We start from the raw sequence: 20016 nt of genomic DNA on the forward strand, positions 1-20016 counted from the left end.
AGGGAACTCTCACCCCGGGCCCGTCGTTTCCAGCAGTACCCTCGGTTCCTTTCTCACCAACTGAACCCTAAGGAGAGAAGAGGGGTCAGCAGAACAGGACTGCAGAATGAACCCTCACCCACCCAGTTATAGAATGGAATACACCACTCTGAAGGGTTACAACTTGTAGTTCCTTCTAGTGTCTTGGACTCTGGAGGTACTTTGTGGACTTAACCAAGTTTTGGTTGATATTTTCCCCTCCAACACAGATACTTACCACATCTCCTTTAGGACCAGGAGAACCAGGGACACCCCTCTCCCCTGGCATCCCCTGCAGGCCTGCAGCTCCTATGTCCCCAACGGTTCCTTTAGTTCCAGACCCACCCTGGGGGAAGAACACACACAGAGACAACTCTCATATCATGTTTGTGGGAAATAACATGGATATATGAGGTTATCATTACATTGTTAATCTGCATTAGGCCTCCATCGTGGAAGAGATATCATTTGACAACCTGGTTAAATGACTGAATGAATAAATACACAAATAAATAAATACATATTTTAAAGTGATGTGCTATAGTACTTACCTTTGGTCCCTCTGGTCCTGGCCCCCCTGAAATACCTTTGGGCCCCGGTAGTCCGTTAGTTCCCACATCACCTCTCTCTCCTGGGATGCCACGCTCACCCTACGATACAATCATACAATCACCCACTGGTCAGGTACAAACAACATCTTTACAGCACTGTATGTTATAAACAGGGCCTTGTGTTTTAGTTATCATGTCACATGACCCTGGATTTAAAGCTTTTTCCAGAAATGAGAATTAGACTAAAAATGAAAGCAAATGTCTGAAGATGGTGCTGGACCATCTGACATTAAATAAATGGGACAGTTTGATGAAAAAGCTTTACATAAAGATTAAAATCCAGGTCATGTGACATGATTAACAAAAACACAGTCCCCGAGTTATAAACCTTATTTTACTAGTAAAGATAAGGACTGGACTCAAACAAAACCGCATTGGGAAAAAAACTGGATTTTGCCACAGAATAGGTTTCCATTATGTATTAGGTCATTGTACTTCTGTATTGAAAAAAATATCAATATGATTATGATTTCAGTTGGAAGATGCATTTTCTCTGCAGAGGGGCAGGGTTACTTTTCCCCTATTGCGGCTTGTATTCAAATGGGCATCAAATGAATAGATAAATCAGATATTAAGATGGCTTACCCTTGGCCCTGTGAGACCAGCAGCCCCTCCCTCTCCAGCGATACCCTGGGAATGACAATACCAAGAACATTTAATCAACACAACAGACAGGCTGTTTCAATCCCCTATTCCACCTTCCTTACTGTCCAATCCCCTTCCCTGACACTCTTCCTGTATTTATACTTACGCTACATTTTTATTATATTATACTGAGTTCATTTCCTTATTATTTTTGTATTCTTATCTTTTGCTATTTCTTATTGTTGTCACATTGTCGAGAGGGAACCTGCAAGTAAGCATTTCGTTGGACTGTGTAAACCATGTGTATCGTGGGCATACGACAAATCAACTGGAACTTGTTTACACAGGCAGTCTAATTTTGATCTTTTTCCACTAATTGGTCTTTTGACCAACCAGAACAGCAATTTTGCCAAGAAGCAGGTTGACGTTTATTGACCAGATCGAAAGTCAAAATTGGTGATATATCATAAAAATGTATGAAAACAAAAATTGTCTTGATTTAAGGTTAGCGTTAGGCAAAAGGTTAGCATTGTGGTTAAGGTTAGGTTTAAAATAAGATTTTCTGACTTTGTGGCTGTGCCAGCAAGTAACTACCCTGCAGAGCTGCCTCCAGAACATGAGTCATCCCAATAAATGCCAACCTGCTATCAATAATAGGGTAAAAGATCAGAATTGTGCTTCCTGTGAATATGCAGCATTAAATAACCCTGAAACGTTGATGAACCTAATAGTCGTGTTGTATATCTATAACTCAAGTCAAAAACATTTCTAGATTCTTACTGTAGATAATGAATGGACTGTGTTTCGTTATGTTGGCAGACTCATGGCTGGTTAATATGTGCCTTTGTTTGGTCCATTGCAGGCAAAGGCATACATACCCAGTCATGAGTCTATCAACATAACAACATTTAGTTCATAATCTAAAGAAATAATCTATTGTTGAAATGTACCATAAATAAGCTGTAAATAAACCAACTGTAAATAGAGGTTATTGCATGTCACAGTCGGAAGTGATGTCATACCGTACCTCAGCACCAGGTTTCCCAGACTCTCCAGGTGGACCAGCAGATCCAGGTAGACCCTGAAATACATCACACCATTAGAGTTCTCATTTCCCCTTTACTGATTAGTACTATCACTAGTCTCTATTCTAGTAAATACAAGGTCAATAAATCCCATGTGAAACAGCATACCTGGAAGCCATTCATACCAGGAGGTCCTTGCTCTCCTCTCTTCCCTGCAACTCCCTAAAAGAAGTCAAGTATGGAGAGGAAAACCAGCAACGGTTTAAGCTTACCATAACCCCATACAGTATTTAATGTTTAAACTGTGTTGGTATGTATCGTTTAATTGGAACATATTAATCAGATACTTACTGCTGGACCAGCAGTGCCACCAGCGCCCATCTCTCCAGCTTTCCCATTAACCCCTGTATGAGAAACAGTCCTCAGTGGTCAGTGTGTACAATGAGGTACAACAGCAGAGTTCTACCAGCTTACAACGGGAAAAAGCAGAGAATGGAAACTGAAAATGATTTATTTAAGCAATAAGGCCCGAGAGGGTGTGGTACATGGCCAATATACCACGGCTAAGAGCTGTTCTTAGGCACGGCGCAAGGCGGAGTGCTGGATACAGCCCTTAGCCGTGGTATATTGGCCATATACCACAAACCCCCGAGGTGCCTTATTGCTATTATAAACTGGTTACCAACATAATTAGAGCAGTAAAAATAATATTTTGTCATACCCGTGGTATACGATCTGATATACCACGGCTGTCAGCCAATCAGCATTCAGGGCTCGAACCACCCAGTTTATATTTGGAAATGAACCAGTTTGAGGTGCAGTTCCACCACCTACAAAATCATATTTAAACCCCTGATGAGTATAGTGTACTTACCCTCTGTCCTGCAACACCTGGGGTCCCCACTTCTCCTGTCTTACCAGGGTCTCCCTGTGAGGACAAATGAACAATGATCCACAATCACAATAACATGTCAATGTTTCCCTCTTCTTATATCATATCAGTAGCATTCCAGTGTCTCTCCTGACATTGTATGATCCTTGGTAGACGCATTCAAACAACTACAGTATTTCATTCATCATTCTAAATGTGATGGGTTTAATGGAGCTGGTTCTACTGTACATTGTGGAAAGGAACACACACACACATGATCACCAGAAAGTGCTGGTTACTCACAGTAAAGCCTTTTGGTCCAACTACACCCATGGTTCCAGCTGGACCTCTGGTACCAGCAGACCCTGCTGGACCTGGTCCCCCATCCTCTCCTCCTCCTCCCTGAGAGAGAGAGGGATGGGAGAGAGAGAGAGACAGAAACAGAGGTAGGTTCACATTTGGCCTGTCTATAGATAAAAACATGTATTATACACTCCCCTGCGTATTTCATGTTTCTGAACACTTCTACATTAATGTGAATGCTACCATGATTACGGATAATCATGAATGAATCATGAATAATGATGAGTGAGAAATCTACAGACACACAAATATCATACCCTCCCAAAATGCTGACCTATTGTAATGATGAGAGGTTAGGATGTTTGGGAGCCTGATCTTTGTGCATCTGAAACTTTCTCACTCATCATTCATTCAGGATTATCCATAATCATGGTAGCATCCACATCAATGCAGAAATGTTCAGAAATATTATATTCTTATTTACAGTAAAAGAGACTCCAAAATTACCCAATACATTATTTACCATTAATTTCTATTGGGCATAACATAATCTGAAACACAACCAAAACAAACTGCAAATGCATCCAACAAGACTGTAGAGTCATTGCGTGCTAGGAATATGTGACCAAATACTAAACTTTTGACCTAATTTAATGCCCTTTATGTGAATTTGTCCAAATACTTATGACCCCTTCAAATGGGGTACTAGAAAAAAATACATAAAGTATATTCATTTCAAAACGGTAAAACAGATACCGGTATGTATGAAATCACCTCATATAAAACATTTCAACTCAAATTGACTCCCGAGTGGTGCAGCGGTCTAAGTCACTGCATCTCAGTGCTAGAGGCGTCACTACAGACCCTGGTTTGATCCTGGGCTGTAACACAACTGGCTGTGATCGGGAGTCCCATTGGGCGGTGCATAATTGTCCGGGTTAGGGGAGGGTTTGGCTGGTGTAGGCCGCCAAATTAAATGTTTTAACATCACTGTCCAAATAAATAGGCAGGGGAGTATATATAAACTCAGCAAAAAAATAAACGTCCCTTTTTCAGGACCTTGTCTTTCAAAGATAATTTGTAAAAATCCAAATAACTTCACAGATCTTCATTGTAAAGGGTTTAAACACTGTTTCCCATGCTTGTTCAATGAACCACAAACAATTAATGAACATGCACCTGTGGGCAATTATGGTCACAGTTATGAAAACTTAGGACAATAAAGAGGCCTTTCTACTGACTCTGAAAAACACCAAAAGAAAGATGCCCAGGGTCCCTGTTCATCTGCGTGAACATGCCTTAGGCATGCTGCAAGGAGGCATGGGGACTGATATGGCCAGGGCAATAAATTGCAATGTCCGTACTGTGAGACGCCTAAGACAGCGCTACAGGGAGACAGGACAGACAGCTGATTGTCCTCGCAGTGGCAGACCACGTGTAACAACACCTGCACAGGATCGGTACATCCGAACATCACACCTGCGGGACAGGTACAGGATGGCAACAACAACTGCCCGAGTTGCACCAGGAACGCACAATCCCTCCATCAGTACTCAGACTGTCCGCAATAGGCTGAGAAAGGCTGGACTGAGGGGCTTGTAGGCCTGCTGTAAGGCAGGTCCTCACCAGACATCACCGGCAACAACGTTGCCTATGGGCACAAACCCACCGTCGCTGGAACAGACAAGACTGATAAAAGTTCTCTTCACTGATGAGCCGCGGTTTTGTCTCACCAGGTGTGATGGTCAGATTCGCGTATATTGTCGAAGGAATGAGCATTACACTGGGGCCTGTACTCTGGAGCGGAACGATTTGGAGGTGGAGGGTCCGTCATGGTCCGGGGCGATGTGTCACAGCATCATCGGACTGAGCTTGTTGTCATTGCAGGCAATCTCAACGCTGCGCGTTACAGGGACGACATCCTCCTCCCTCATGTGGTACCCTTCCTGCAGGCTCATCCTGACATGACCCTCCAGCATGACAATGCCACCAGCCTTACTGCTCGTTCTGTGCGTCATTTTGTGCAAGACAGGAATGTCATATATATATATATATATATATATATATATATATATATATATATATATATATATATATATATATATATAGGTAGGGGAGTAACTATATATATTTTTCCCAGACTCATGTCCACACACCATTGGTCCTTGGTGTCCCTCAGGACCCTGGGAGCCGAGAAGACCCGACAGACCCTGAGGAAAGAAAAGGGAGGATTTTATTAAAATGTTGACTCTTTTTTAGGCGGTTCTGTTCATGTACTTCTCATGTCTTTTTCATCTAGGATCAACATGAGCGTGATGTTCACCACAAAGGAATATTCTTCTGTGATAGAGAATGCTGACGAGAGGTAGAGGTGTGTTATCTCACCCGTGCCCCTGGAAGACCTGGCTCTCCAGTGCGTCCTGGGTCACCATCGGCACCTTTGGCACCAGATGACCCACCCAGTCCTCGCTCACCTTGGGCACCCTGATCCCAGAATGGAGTGAGGCGTTTGAATGGCATAATATTATTACTCAATGACTTATACCGGCTGACTTATTCTATAGATTCAAAGAGAAATCAACCTACCTTTTGACCAGGTAACCCATCCTGACCAGGAAAACCTCTACTGCCAGGAGCACCCTGGAAATTACAAATTGGTTTTAATAGAATTTGCTAAATGGTTTGGATTTTAATCAAATAATTCTGCTGTTATTGAATGTACTGAGGAAAGACAGAGAGAGAAAGAGACAAAGAAAGAGAGACAGACAAAGTTCTTGTAGTGAGTGAAAGAGCTGATTTACTCTCTCTCCATTGGGTCCAGTGGCACCTGAAGTCCCGGCGTCACCCCGTTCTCCCCTCCTCCCCTCCTCTCCCATGGGACCCAGCGTTCCATGATCACCAGGTGCACCCTGCAATGACGTCATAATCAAACAAGATGGCTGCCACATCATACATTAGTGTTTGTTATATTTTATTGTATGGCCTTTTAAGAGCACCATAACATGTATTGAATATATTGTTGTTGCACTCAACTTCGGGTGTGGATAAACTTACTTGTCCCTAGGAGCATCAAACTGCTCAACATGCACTAAGCACTTTAAAGCTGGCCTAGACTGAAGGAAGATCCAAGTGGAAAATGTTGCTACCCTTGATGTTGTCTCATTGCTCGATAATGCAAGAGACATTTATGTCAAAGGCCAAATAAATGAACTGAACATGCTGAACTTTGGAGGAAGGCTCAGATAGACATGCACCCCATTTAGAAAGAAACCAGAGCCAGCATAACCTACCTTTCAACATAACCTGCCTTTCTACAAATGCATGTGGTTGCTATTGTACATTATTAAACCATGGAATTAGAGGGACATTTATTATGACGAGTTGTATATCTTACAGATTCTCCTTTGAATCCAGCCTCTCCTTTGAATCCGGGAATGCCTAAATCACCCTTGTGAGAAGAGAGGAATATGATGGATAGATGTTTTACATGACATTGTTTTTCAACATAGCTAGGGACCTGACAACCATTCTTGATCCAAACAATGAAATGAGTGGTCAAAATTAAACAACAAATCTCTTACCAGTTGGCCCTTAGGCCCGGGCAGTCCAGTGGTTCCCTGTGGTCCGGGGGCCCTCGGGGCCAAGCAGTCCAGTCAGACCCTGGATACCTGGAGCTCCCTGGGGTAGAAATCACATCATTATACCTAAAATAGGTATCTAACCTGAGTTCACCCACTGACATCAATGCATGACGTGTCTTACAGGACAGGCTGTAGCCTTTTGTCTCTTTGACTCTTTTTTCACCTTTATTTAACCAGGTAGGCTAGTTGAGAACAAGTTCTCATTTACAACTGCTACCTGGCCAAGATAAAGCAAAGCAGTGTGACACAGACAACAACACAGAGTTACACATGGAGTAAACAATAAACAAGCCAATAACACAATAAACAAGTCAATGACACAGTAGAAAAAAAGAAAGTCTATATACAGAGTGTGCAAAAGGCCTGAGGAGGTAGGCAATAAATAGGCCATAGGAGCGAATAATTACAATTTAGCAGATTAACACTGGAGTGATAAATGAGCATATGATGATGTGCAAGTAGAAATACTGTTGTGCAAAAGAGCAGAAAAGTAAATAAAATAAAAACAGTATGGGGATGAGGTAGGTAGATTGGGTGGGCAATTTACAGAAACACTATGTACAGCTGCAGCGATCGGTTAGCAGCTCAGGTAGCTGATGTTTAAAGTTGGCGAGGGAAATAAAAGTCTCCAACTTCAGCGATTTTTGCAATTCGTTCCAGTCACTGGCAGCAGAGAACTGGAAGGAAAGGCGGCCAAATGAGGTGTTGGCTTTGGTGATGATCAGTGAGATATAGCTGCTGGAACTTGTGCTACGGGTGGGTGTTGTTATCGTGACCAGTGAACTGAGATAAGGCGGAGCTTTACCTAGCATAGACTTATAGATGACCTGGAGCCAGTGGGTCTGGCGATGAATATGTAGCGAGGGCCAACCGACTAGAGCATACAGGTCGCAGTGGTGGGTGGTATAAGGTGATTTGGTAACAAAACGGATGGCACTGTGATAGACTGCATCCAGTTTGCTGAGTAGAGTAATGGAAGCTATTTTGTAGATGACATCGCCGAAGTCGAGGATCGGTAGGATAGTCAGTTTTACTAGGGTGAGTTTGGCGCGTGAGTGAAAGGCTTTGTTGCGAAATAGAAAGCCGATTCTAGATTTGATTTTGGATTGGAGATGTTTAATATGAGTCTGGAAGGAGAGTTTACAGTCTAACCAGACACCTAGGTATTTATAGTTGTCCACATATTCTAGGTCGGAATCGTCCAGGGTGGTGATGCAAGTCGGGCGGGCAGGTGCGGGCAGCGAACAGTTGAAAAGCATGCATTTGGTTTTACTAGCGTTTAAGAGCAGTTGGAGGCCACGGAAGGAGTGTTGTATGGCATTGAAGCTCGTTTGGAGGTTTGTTAGCACAGTGTCCAAGGAAGGGCCAGGAGTATACAGAATGGTGTCATCTGCATAGAGGTGGATCAGGGAATCGCCCGCAGCAAGAGCGACATCATTGATATATACAGAGAAAAGAGTCGGCCCGAGAATTGAACCCTGTGGTACCCCATAGAGACTGCCAGAGGTCCGGACAACATGCCCTCCAATTTCACACACTGCACTCTGTCTGCAAAGTAGTTGGTGAACCAGGCGAGGCAATCATTAGAAAAACCAAGGCTATTGAGTCTGCCGATAAGAATACGGTGATTGACAGAGTCGAAAGCCTTGGCCAGGTCGATGAAGACGGCTGCACAGTACTGTCTTTTATCGATGGCGGTTATGATATCATTTAGGACCTTGAGCGTGGCTGAGGTGCACCCGTGACCGGCTCAGAAACCAGATTGCACAGCGGAGAAGGTACGGTGGGATTCGAAATGGTCAGTGATCTGTTTATTAACTTGGCTTTCGAAGACTTTAGATAGGCAGGGCAGGATGGAAATAGGTCTGTAACAGTTTGGGTCTAGGGAGTCAACCCCTTTGAAGAGGGGGATGACCCCGGCAACTTTCCAATCTTTAGGGCTCTCGGACGATACAAAGAGAGGTTGAACAGGCTGGTGATAGGGGTTGCAACAATGGCGGCGGATAGTTTTAGAAAGAGAGGGTCCAGATTGTCTAGCCCAGGTGATTGGTACGGGTCCAGGTTTGCAGCTCTTTCAGAACATCTGCTATCTGGATTTGGGTGAAGGAGAAGCTGGGGAGGCTTGGGCGAGTAGCTGCGGGGGGCGAAGCTGTTGGCCGGGGTTGGAGTAGCCAGGAGGAAGGCATGGCCAGCCATTGAGAAATGCTTATTGAAATTTTCGATTATCATGGATTTATCGGTGGTGACCGTGTTTCCTAGCCTCAGTGCTGTGGGTAGCTGGGAGGGGGTGCTCTTGTTCTCCATGGACTTTACAGTGTCCCAAAACTTTCTGGAGTTAGAGCTACAGGAGGCAAATTTCTGCTTGAAAAGCTAGCCTTTGCTTTCCTGACTGACTGCGTGTATTGGTTCCTGACTTCCCTGAACAGTTGCATATCGCGGGGACTATTCGATGCTATTGCAGTCCGCCACAGGATGTTTTTGTGCTGGTCAAGGGCAGTCAGGTCTGGAGTGAACCAAGGGCTATATCTGTTCTTAGTTCTGCATTTTTTGAACGGGGCATGCTTATCTAAGATGGTGAGGAAATTACTTTTAAAGAATGACCAGGCATCCTCGACTGACGGGATGAGGTCAATATCCTTCCAGGATACCCGGGCCAGGTTGATTATAAACGCCTGCTCGCAGAAGTGTTTTAGGGAGCGTTTAACAGTGATGAGGGGTGGTCGTTTGACCACAGACCCATAGCGGATACAGGCAATGAGGCAGTGATCGCTGAGATCCTGATTGAAAACAGCAGAGGTGTATTTGGAGGGCAAGTTGGTCAGGATAATGTCTATGAGGGTGCCCATGTTTACGGATTTAGGGTTGTACCTGGTGGGTTCCTTGATGATTTGTGTGAGATTGAGGGCATCTAGCTTAGATTGTAGGACTGCCGGGGTGTTAAGCATATCCCAGTTTAGGTCACCTAACAGAAAGAACTCTGAGGCTAGATGGGGGCGATCAATTCACAAATGGTGTCCAGGGCACAGCTGGGAGCGGAGGGGGGTCGATAGCAGGCGGCAACAGTGAGAGACTTATTTTTGGAGAGATTAATTTTTAAAATTAGAAGTTCGAACTGTTTGGGTATAGACCTGGAAAGTATGACGGAACTTTGCAGACTATCTCTGCAGTAGATTGCAACTCCTCCCCCTTTGGCAGTTCTATCTTGATGGAAAAAGTGCCAGGGCCCATTCTAACAGGACAGGCTGTAGTCTACTGTCTCTGTGACTCTGTGCCAGGGCCCATTCTAACAGGACAGGCTGTAGCCTACTCTCTGTGACTCTGTGCCAGGGCCCATTCTAACAGGACAGGCTGTAGTCTACTGTCTCTGTGACTCCGTGCCAGGGCCCATTCTAACAGGACAGGCTGTAGTCTACTGTCTCTGTGACTCCGTGCCAGGGCCCATTCTAACAGGACAGGCTGTAGTCTACTGTCTCTGTGACTCCGTGCCAGGGCCCATTCTAACAGGACAGGCTGTAGTCTTCTGTCTCTGTGACTCCGTGCCAGGGCCCATTCTAACAGGACAGGCTGTAGTCTACTGTCTCTGTGACTCTGTGCCAGTTCCCATTCTAACAGGACAGGCTGTAGCCTACTGTCTCTGTGACTCTGTGCCAGGGCCCATTCTAACAGGACAGGCTGTAGTCTACTGTCTCTGTGACTCTGTACCAGGGCCCATTCTAACAGGACAGGCTGTAGCCTACTCTCTGTGACTCTGTACCAGGGCCCATTCTAACAGGACAGGCTGTAGTCTACTGTCCAGACAGCATGGCATGTGGGAGTCAACACCCTATTACATACTTTCAAGGATTTTACATAATACATAATAATGAGTAATACATAATCAGATATTAATATTTGGAATATTGGAAGGTGAGAGATACATTAAATTGAGGGGAGGAGAAGGGAGTAGCTGAACAAGGAGATGAACAAGGAGAGATGAAAGTGGGTGGAGTTATACATACGGATGGTCCTTTGGCTCCGGCAGCTCCCTCTGTTCCTGTTGGACCCTACAGAAATCAACATGTTTTTAAGTCATTTATTTAAACTTAATTTAACCCGACAAGTCAGTTAAGCATAAAATGTACTTTCAATGGACGTTTTTTTATCAGAAACCAGATTCAGCAACATTTTCAGTGAATCAATCTACACCCTGAAGTGGTGAGTTGTTGATAGTACAGTTACCGTAGGTGTAGAGATTATTAGCATCATGAATTAGCCAAACACCTGAATTCCCATAGCTCCAGCCAATCCCACGCGTCCGGCCTCCCCTCTTGGTCCTTGCTGGCCCCCTGTCCCTCGTGCTCCTGGGGGCCCTGGTTGCCCCTGGAGACAACAGTGTCACAGTCAGAGTGTGTTTACATGCACTCTAATCAACCGTTGTTGAACAGATGCATAGCTCATAATGAATAAAACACCCTCATGAAAAAACACCCTCATATAAACATCTTTATCGGAACAGAGTAATCCGAATGGGCCTGTTTAGAATGAAATGTAATTCTGAGGGGGAAGGACTGGGTTATACGTTTGAGTAACCAATATTTAGTACATGGCTGGTGTGAAGAAGAGGACTGTGCTCCATCAAAGTATATTAAAGAATGAACAGTACTCACCTTTATACCTGGACCACCTGGGAATCCTAGAGCTCCAGTGATCCCCATAGGACCCTAGAATCACATCACATCCAGGATGGTTGGTTGGTACAGTAGGCTGCATGTCATCCACACCTGGGCCTGTATCCAAAATGGCCCCTTATTCCTTTCACTATATAGACACTATATAGGAGATAGGGAGCCATTTTGGACACACGTCTGGTGTTGGTTAGTACTGGAAACATCACTTTTACCCAGTTAACATTACTGCTGATTTGTAAATGTATAACACTTTTATACTGGCTTTCAGGAAAATAGTGTATTTTGAGTAGATACAGTGTTGCTTTTCATTTGTTATATTGCATGTGTAATACTGATTTGTGTATCATAATAATTTGATCTGAAGGGTGATGTTTTGTTGGATGTTAGAGGTCGTACCTGTGGTCCTGCTTTCCCAATATGTCCAGATTCACCACGTTTCCCCTGTATGGAGAGAGATGCACAACTGAAAGAAGATTTAACAAATTCACCTCTATCATCTCATCATCAATGCACATCACCATAGGACAGTGGCAGAATAGGCTGTCATTGTAAGCCAGGATGTCATTGTAAATAACAATTTGTTCTTAATTGACTTGCCTGGATAAATAAAAAATGAAAACAAAGGTTACAACATGTGTCACTGATAAGCCAAAACAAAACATTTTGAACCTACATATAAACCAATGATGCCTCATGCCACATGTTGAATAAGAACTGACCTCAGATCAATTTAATTCAGGTGGGCAATCAATGGATTGAAGAGACGGAGCTGTGTAATGTAGAGTTATAGGTCAGAGGTCAGAGGTAGTCATATCTCTCTTACCACAGGTCCAGTTGGGCCACTCCTTCCTCTCTCCCCTTGCATTCCTGCTGGCCCCTAAAATATACAGTATCATGTTTCACATAGTATTACACTCCCTCACTAACAGATTGGACACATATCGGAGTATTTAGAGCTATCGGTGTGTGTGAGTAACAGGTATTACAATAATATAATCATTTATTATCAATTAACTAATTGATTATGACCTACCGCAGGACCAGGGGGCCCCATTCCACCAGGAGTACCTGATGGGCCCTTTAAAATAACACAGAGAGAGAGAGAGTCACGATATGTGCAGCAATTTCAAACAGAAACAGATCACTTTTAGATACTAACCTTGCGAAGCAGCACAAATATAAAGATATGCATGATGATGAGTTTACCTTTGACCCAGCAGCACCAGATTGACCTCTCGCTCCTAGAAGACCTGCATGACCCTGTTGATGAGACATTAGCTCATTAGTTCTGATCAGGTCTGTTCTAGGCTCTAACGAATCTCACAGAAGTTCATAACAGCACAGTGCCAAGTTAACTACCGTAATTTCCGGACTATTAAGCGCACCTGAATATAAGCCGCACCCACTGAATTTAAAAGGAAATATTATTTTGAACATAAATAAGCCGCACATGTCTATAAGCCGCAGGTGCCTACCGGTACATTGAAACAAATGAACTTTACACAGGCTTTAACAAAACATGGCTTGTAACAAACATAAATAGGCTTTAACAAAACACGGCTTGTAACAAAAATAAATAGGCTTTAACGAAACACGGCTTGTAACAAAAAATTTAAAATTAGCAGTAAGCTTTAGTTGTCTTTTTGCACTGAGTCAATTCCTCACGCTGCTGTTTCCAACGTCTTATCATCGGCTCATTAATTAAGACCAAGCTCCCGTGCAGCAGCTCTATTTCCTTTTCCAACAGCCAGATCAATCTCCTTCAACTTGAAAGCTGCATCATATGCATTTCTCCGTGTCTTTGCCATGATGAGGGTGACAAAATGACTACCGTAATCAGAATGATGGGAAGTTTGAGAGCGCTCGATTTAATCTAAACAATAAACACATTTTTTTTTTACCTTATTAACCCGTTCGGCATTTTCATTGGTCTAATGAAAGCTTCATGCCGCCAAAAAACTGAGCACGTCACAGAATGTGTTTTTTTAGAGAAAATACATTTTCAAGCGGGAAAAATCCATATATTAGCCGCGTCATTGTTTAAGCCGCGAGGTTCAAAGCCTGGGAAAAAAGTTGCGGCTTATAGTCCGGAATTTACGGTACTTTAAAAAATTTACAAAAATGTACATGCAGCCATGCTTCAAACTACAGTACATAGATATGAGCATTGTGATCATTGTGTTGCTGCTGACCTTAAGGCCTTTCAGTCCAGAGTGACCTGGCAGTCCTGGGAAACCTCTGGGACCCTGGAAATCACCACATTTAATCACTGTTTAACTTTCACATGTATAAGTACACACAGTGGCCCCATTAAAACAACATTCTATTCTAATTGTGGATTATTGTTCATTGGTTTTACTCACAAAATGACGACTATTCAAGTTTAGGTTGAAGGCAATGGTACCTGCTTTCTTAACTAAGTACAGTTGGATGGGAGTGGATGGGAAAATAAAGCACATCCATCCACAGTCTTACAACTCACTCTAATCATATGGAAATTATTGTAAGTGGTATAATCAAAATCTTGAAATGTCTATCATAAAAGAAGTGTGTAATTAATTGTGTTTTTGCAAATGCCTTTGCATTCAACACTCATTTGATCTGCAGTGACAGAGAAATATATTTAATGCAGATAATTGGTTGTTTGAAGGCTTACAGATAGTTGGTTTTCAGATGAAAGACAGTTTGTTACTTACGGCAGATCCAGCGACTCCTTTATCTCCGGCTATTCCGGTTGGGCCAGATTCTCCCTGTGAAGGGAAAACATCACATTCACATAACATTCTCAGCTACTAGAAGACATTACAGTACAGGTAGGTAACAAATAGTTGTAATTTTCACCCTCTCAGATGTAGACATACTGCATTTCCCTTACAAAAAAGATTGTGATTTTGAAACTGCAGTAAAAGTGCAGTAACTGCAGTCAACTGTGGAATTTTGGATGCAGTGATTGCAGAATACTGCAGTGTACTGCAGTTAAACTGCAAAATTACTGCAGTAAAAAAAAAACAGATTTATTTTGGACGTAGTATTTGCAGCCTACTACCGTTATACTGCATTCTAACTACAGTTATATTACAATGTACTGCAGTTATACTGCACTCTGACTGCAATATTTTTTCATAAGGGTTCAACAGATGAACAGCACTTCAGAAAGGTAAACAAACAGCACTCCAACATAATGTCAAACTGATTCTGGATAGGTGAGTATGCCTAAATGTTCAATGCAGTAAAGGTTGATGTAGAACAAAGGTTCAAAAATAAAATCTCCATGTTGGGTTCGCTTAAGTGAAATGCCAGAGAAGCTGGTGCTTGGAGAACATATTGCCTCGGGCCTTCAAACCAAGCCAATATATCCTCCAAACACCAGCTTCAAAGGCATTACCACCCGTTGTATAATCCTGAACAAAGGTGTGTTAGGCACTTTAGTGTTGTCTAATAGTCAAGATGTTTATTTGACACTTGGCATTCTACCATCTCTTATAAAGGTTCTAAAGAAACCAGTTAATGACGCAACATGGCATGTGAGAGCAGAGTTAGACACACCAAGGTATTGGTGCTAGTGTAGTCTGCACTAACACGTTTTTCAACAGTCGCCTATTGAAGAAAGTATGCAGAGCTACCTGCAATCTACGTTAGCAACAAGATATTCACTTACATAACATTTGTATCTGTTTTGATCAGTGGCAAGTGGCATCCATGGTCTTTGGCTATGTCCTACATACTTTGTCGTGTCTACTACTTACTAAAACAATATTTGGTTCAATCAATCAATCAATCAAATGTATTTATAAAGCCCTTTACATCAGCTGATGTCACAAAGTGCTGTACAGAAACCCAGCCTAAAACCCCAAACTGCAAGCAATGCAGATGTAGAGGCACGGTGGCTAGGAAAAACTCTAAACTAATCTTACTACATACTATGAAGGAACATATGCAGAAAGCAACCAATATCAACATACTAGGCTCATTCATACTGAGAAGATGTCATATCTAATGCGGGTTGTTCCTCACCACTGGCCCTACGGGTCCTGGTCAAAAGTATATAGGGAATAGGGACACGGCCCATGTCTGTTGGCGTGTAGAGTACTTACATCTGGTCCTGGTTTTCCTGGTGGGCCCTCAGGTCCTCTGTAACCAAAGCCACCCTGTATAAAAACAACATGTCCAATCACACGCAGTCAATACAACATATAGGTTTGGTGTAACACCTCAAGACAGAGTGTGATTGGTAGATCTTGGTGTAACACCTCAATACAGTGTGTGATTGGTAGATCTTGGTGTAACACCTCAATACAGTGTGTGATTGGTAGATCTTGGTGTAACACCTCAATACAGTGTGTGATTGGTAGATATTGGTGTTACACCTCAATACAGAGTGTGATTGGTAGATCTTGGTGTATCACCTCAATACAGAGTGTGATTGGTAGATTTTGGTGTAACACCTCAAGACAGTGTGTGATTGGTAGATCTTGGTGTAATACCGCAAGACAGACTGTGATTGGTAGATATTGGTGTAACACCTCAAGACAGTGTGTGATTGGTAGATATTGGTGTAACACCTCAAGACAGTGTGTGATTGGTAGATATTGGTGTAACACCTCAAGACAGTGTGTGATTGGTAGATATTGGTGTAACACCTCAAGACAGTGTGTGATTGGTAGATATTGGTGTAACACCTCAAGACAGTGTGTGATTGGTAGATATTGGTGTAATACATCAAGACAGAGTGTGATTGGTAGATATTGGTGTAACACCTCAAGACAGTGTGTGATTGGTAGATATTGGTGTAACACCTCGAGACAGTGTGTGATTGGTAGATATTGGTGTAACACCTCAAGACAGTGTGTGATTGGTAGATATTGGTGTAATACATCAAGACAGAGTGTGATTGGTAGATATTGGTGTAATACATCAAGACAGAGTGTGATTGGTAGATATTGGTGTAATACATCAAGACAGAGTGTGATTGGTAGATATTGGTGTAATACATCAAGACAGAGTGTGATTGGTAGATATTGGTGTAACACCTCAAGACAGTGTGTGATTGGTAGATATTGGTGTAATACATCAAGACAGAGTGTGATTGGTAGATATTGATGTAATACATCAAGACAGAGTGTGATTGGTAGATATTGGTGTAATACATCAAGACAGTGTGTGATTGGTAGATATTGGTGTAACACATCAATATGGCGTGTGAGAGTGTAGCGGAGGTGGTTCAGTGATCCAAGCTGGTGTGATGATGATAACTTTGCCTGAGAACTGAAGACTTGCGTTAGCTCCCTGAGATAATGCCTAAACCAGGAAGATTAGAGTCAGTTGATTCAGCTGCGGGAGGATTTTTATTGAGCGGATGGTCAGGAACTTAATTACAAATAATTTGTGGACTACAAATTGACTGCAAGAAGCCCAAACAGATATAATATTTGACCAAAAAATTATAATTTCTAATCTTGCTGTCACAGCTGTCAAAAGTAGAGGACCAAGGTGCAGCGTGTGTGTAGTTCCACATTTTATTTACTCTGTGAAACTATGCAATACATCAAATAACCAAATAGACAAAACAACAAACCGTGACGCAGAGGAGAAACAAACACTACTCAAAAATAATCACCCACAAAACCCAGGAAGAAAAACCCCTACTTAAGTATGATCTCCAATTAGAGACAACGAGGACCAGCTGCCTCTAATTGGAGATCATCCCAAACAAACCAACATAGAAATACAAATACTAGAACCTAAGAACATAGAAATAGAACACATAGAATAAACCCCCTGCCACGCCCTGACCTACTTTACCATAGAAAATAACAGCTTACCATGGTCAGGACGTGACAGTACCCCCCCCCAAAGGTGCAGACTCCGAATGCAACTAAAAACAAAAACAAAAAACAAAAGGGAGGGTAACCAGTGTCAATGGCGGCTCTGGTGCAGTACCCAGAACCTTATCATCCAGCGCATCCTCCAGTAGAGGAGGCGGCTCTGGTTCGGGACGTAACCCCTGATCCCTCTCCTTCTGTGCTACCGGACTGTAGATCATCGCCGGAGGTTCCGGCCTCGGGTCGCCGCCGGAGGTTCCGGGCTGCAGGCCGCCTCAGGAGGTTCCGGGCTGCAGGCCGCCTCAGGAGGTTCCGGGCTGCAGGCCGCCTCAGGAGGTTCCGGGTTGCAGGCCACCTCAGGAGGTTCCGGGTTGCAGGCCGCCGCCGGAAGCTCTGTACTGAGATCTGTCGCCGGAAGCTCTGGACTGGGAACTGTCGCCGGAAGCTCTGGACTGGGAACTGTCGCCGGAAGCTCTGGACTGGGAACTGTCGCCGGAAGCTCTGGACTGGGAACTGTCGCCGGAAACTCTGGACTGGGAACTGTCGCCGGAAACTCTGGACTGGGAACTGTCGCCGGAAACTCTGGACTGGGAATGCGCACTGGAGGCCTGATGCGTGGGGCTGGCACAGGTGACGCCAGACTAGTAACACACACCTCAGGGCAAGTGCGGGGAGCAGGAACAGGACACCCTGGACTGGGCAGGCGCACTGGAGGCCTGATGTGTGGGAGTGGCACAGGTGGCGCCAGACTGGTGACACGCAGCTCAGGGCAAGTGCGAGGAGCAGGCACAGGACGTACCAGGCTGGATAGACTTACTGGAGGCCGGGTACGTGGGGCAGGCACAGGATATACTGGGCCATGGAGGTGCACCGGAGGTCTCGAGCATATAGCTGGCACAACCCGTCCTGGCTGGATGCTTACTTTCGCCCGGCAAATGTGGGGAGCTGGCACAGGATGAACTGGGCTGTGAACACGCAGTGGCGACACAGTGCGCAGCGCCGGTGCAGGATATCCTGGACCGAGAAGGCGAACTGGAGACCAGGAGCGCTGAGCTGGCACCACCCTTCCTGGCTGAATGCTCAACCTAGCACAGCTAATGCAGGGCGCGGGCACAGATCGCACCGGGCTGTGAATGCGCACTGGCGACACAGTGCGCATCACCGCATAACACAGTGCTTGCTTCTTCACTCGCTCCCCATGGTAAGCATGGGGAGTTGGCTCAGGTCTCCACCCTGACTCTGCCAAACTCCCCGTGTGCCCCCCCCAAAACTTTTTTTGGGGGTGCCTCTCGCACTTGCCTCGTGGTTGGTATAGTGCCTCATAATAACGGCGCTCTGCTTTTGCTGCCTCAATCTCCTCCCTCGGGCGGCGATACTCCCCAGCCTGACCCCCGGGTCCTTTCCCGTCCAGAATCTCCTCCCAGGTCCATTCCTGATCACGCTGCTTGGTCCTTTGGTGGTGGGTGATTCTGTCACAGCTGTCAAAAGGAGAGGACCAAGATGCAGCGTGTGTGTAGTTCCACATTTTATTTATTCTGTGAAACTATGCAATACATCAAATAACCGAATAGACAAAACAACAAACCGTGACGCAGAGGAGAAACAAACACTACTCAAAAATAATCACCCACAAAACACAGGAAGAAAAACCCCTACTTAAGTATGATCTCCAATTAGAGACAACGAGGACCAGCTGCCTCTAATTGGAGATCATCCCAAACAAACCAACATAGAAATAAAAAAAACTAGAACCTAAGAACATAGAAATAGAACACATAGAATAAACCCCCCCTGTCACGCCCTGACCTACTCTACCATAGAAAATAACAGCTTACCATGGTCAGGACGTGACACTTGCTTACATTTGTATATGATCACAAACTGTTTAACTCTATATTGTGTGTGCGAATACTTTGGAACCGATTTCTGATTTCCGTGGACTGCCAGTTAGCTCCCTGTGCTAATGCCTAGGCTTTATTTCAATGGGCTAACAGTCTTCAAGCATGTAGGTGACCGGGATTCAAAACCAGTCAAAAAAGCATCAGAGAGATGACTGATGCAGAGATTATGCATGGTTCTTACCATGGATCCTGGGTCTCCAACGTCTCCTGGGGCCCCCTGTCCCCCTGTAGGGCCCTACGAGACAGGGAGGAAAAGGAAATGATCACATATCTGTCTGTTTACTTACAGAAATGATCTCCAGTAAGAATTGATGTCTGAAAGGTAGATATAGTCGGACATCTTTGACTTACTGGTTGACCAGACGGTCCAGGAGGCCCTCTTGGTCCTGCATCACCCTAAAATATACATTGAGAGAACATACAGACACAGAGTAATGAGTAATGTAGGCACAAACGTAAATTAACTGTCGTTCAATCAAGCCCGGCAAAGACAATGAATAAGGATGCAGCTGGAACGGAGCAAATGGAATGGCATCAAACACATGGAAACCATGGAAACTGTGAAACTAATT

At 44.0% G+C, this 20016-nt stretch overlaps 1 protein-coding gene across 1 annotated transcript in view; it reads right to left on the bottom strand.

Annotated features, from left to right (window-relative positions):
• Positions 1-20016, bottom strand: part of LOC106574883 (collagen alpha-2(V) chain) — a 44831-nt gene that overhangs the window by 14589 nt on the left and 10226 nt on the right. The window contains 28 exon segments of the mRNA XM_045711829.1: positions 14-67; positions 257-364; positions 570-668; positions 1215-1259; positions 2242-2295; positions 2408-2461; positions 2591-2643; positions 3110-3167; positions 3414-3512; positions 5570-5623; positions 5799-5897; positions 6000-6053; positions 6215-6322; positions 6808-6861; positions 6995-7043; positions 7045-7091; positions 11053-11097; positions 11315-11413; positions 11701-11754; positions 12118-12162; positions 12545-12598; positions 12755-12799; positions 12928-12981; positions 13914-13967; positions 14418-14471; positions 15816-15869; positions 19626-19679; positions 19796-19840. Coding sequence (XP_045567785.1) covers positions 14-67; positions 257-364; positions 570-668; positions 1215-1259; positions 2242-2295; positions 2408-2461; positions 2591-2643; positions 3110-3167; positions 3414-3512; positions 5570-5623; positions 5799-5897; positions 6000-6053; positions 6215-6322; positions 6808-6861; positions 6995-7043; positions 7045-7091; positions 11053-11097; positions 11315-11413; positions 11701-11754; positions 12118-12162; positions 12545-12598; positions 12755-12799; positions 12928-12981; positions 13914-13967; positions 14418-14471; positions 15816-15869; positions 19626-19679; positions 19796-19840 — 1746 coding nt within the window.

The sequence above is a fragment of the Salmo salar genome, unplaced genomic scaffold, assembly GCF_905237065.1.
Source record: "Salmo salar unplaced genomic scaffold, Ssal_v3.1, whole genome shotgun sequence".
Taxonomy (NCBI): Eukaryota; Metazoa; Chordata; class Actinopteri; order Salmoniformes; family Salmonidae; genus Salmo; species Salmo salar.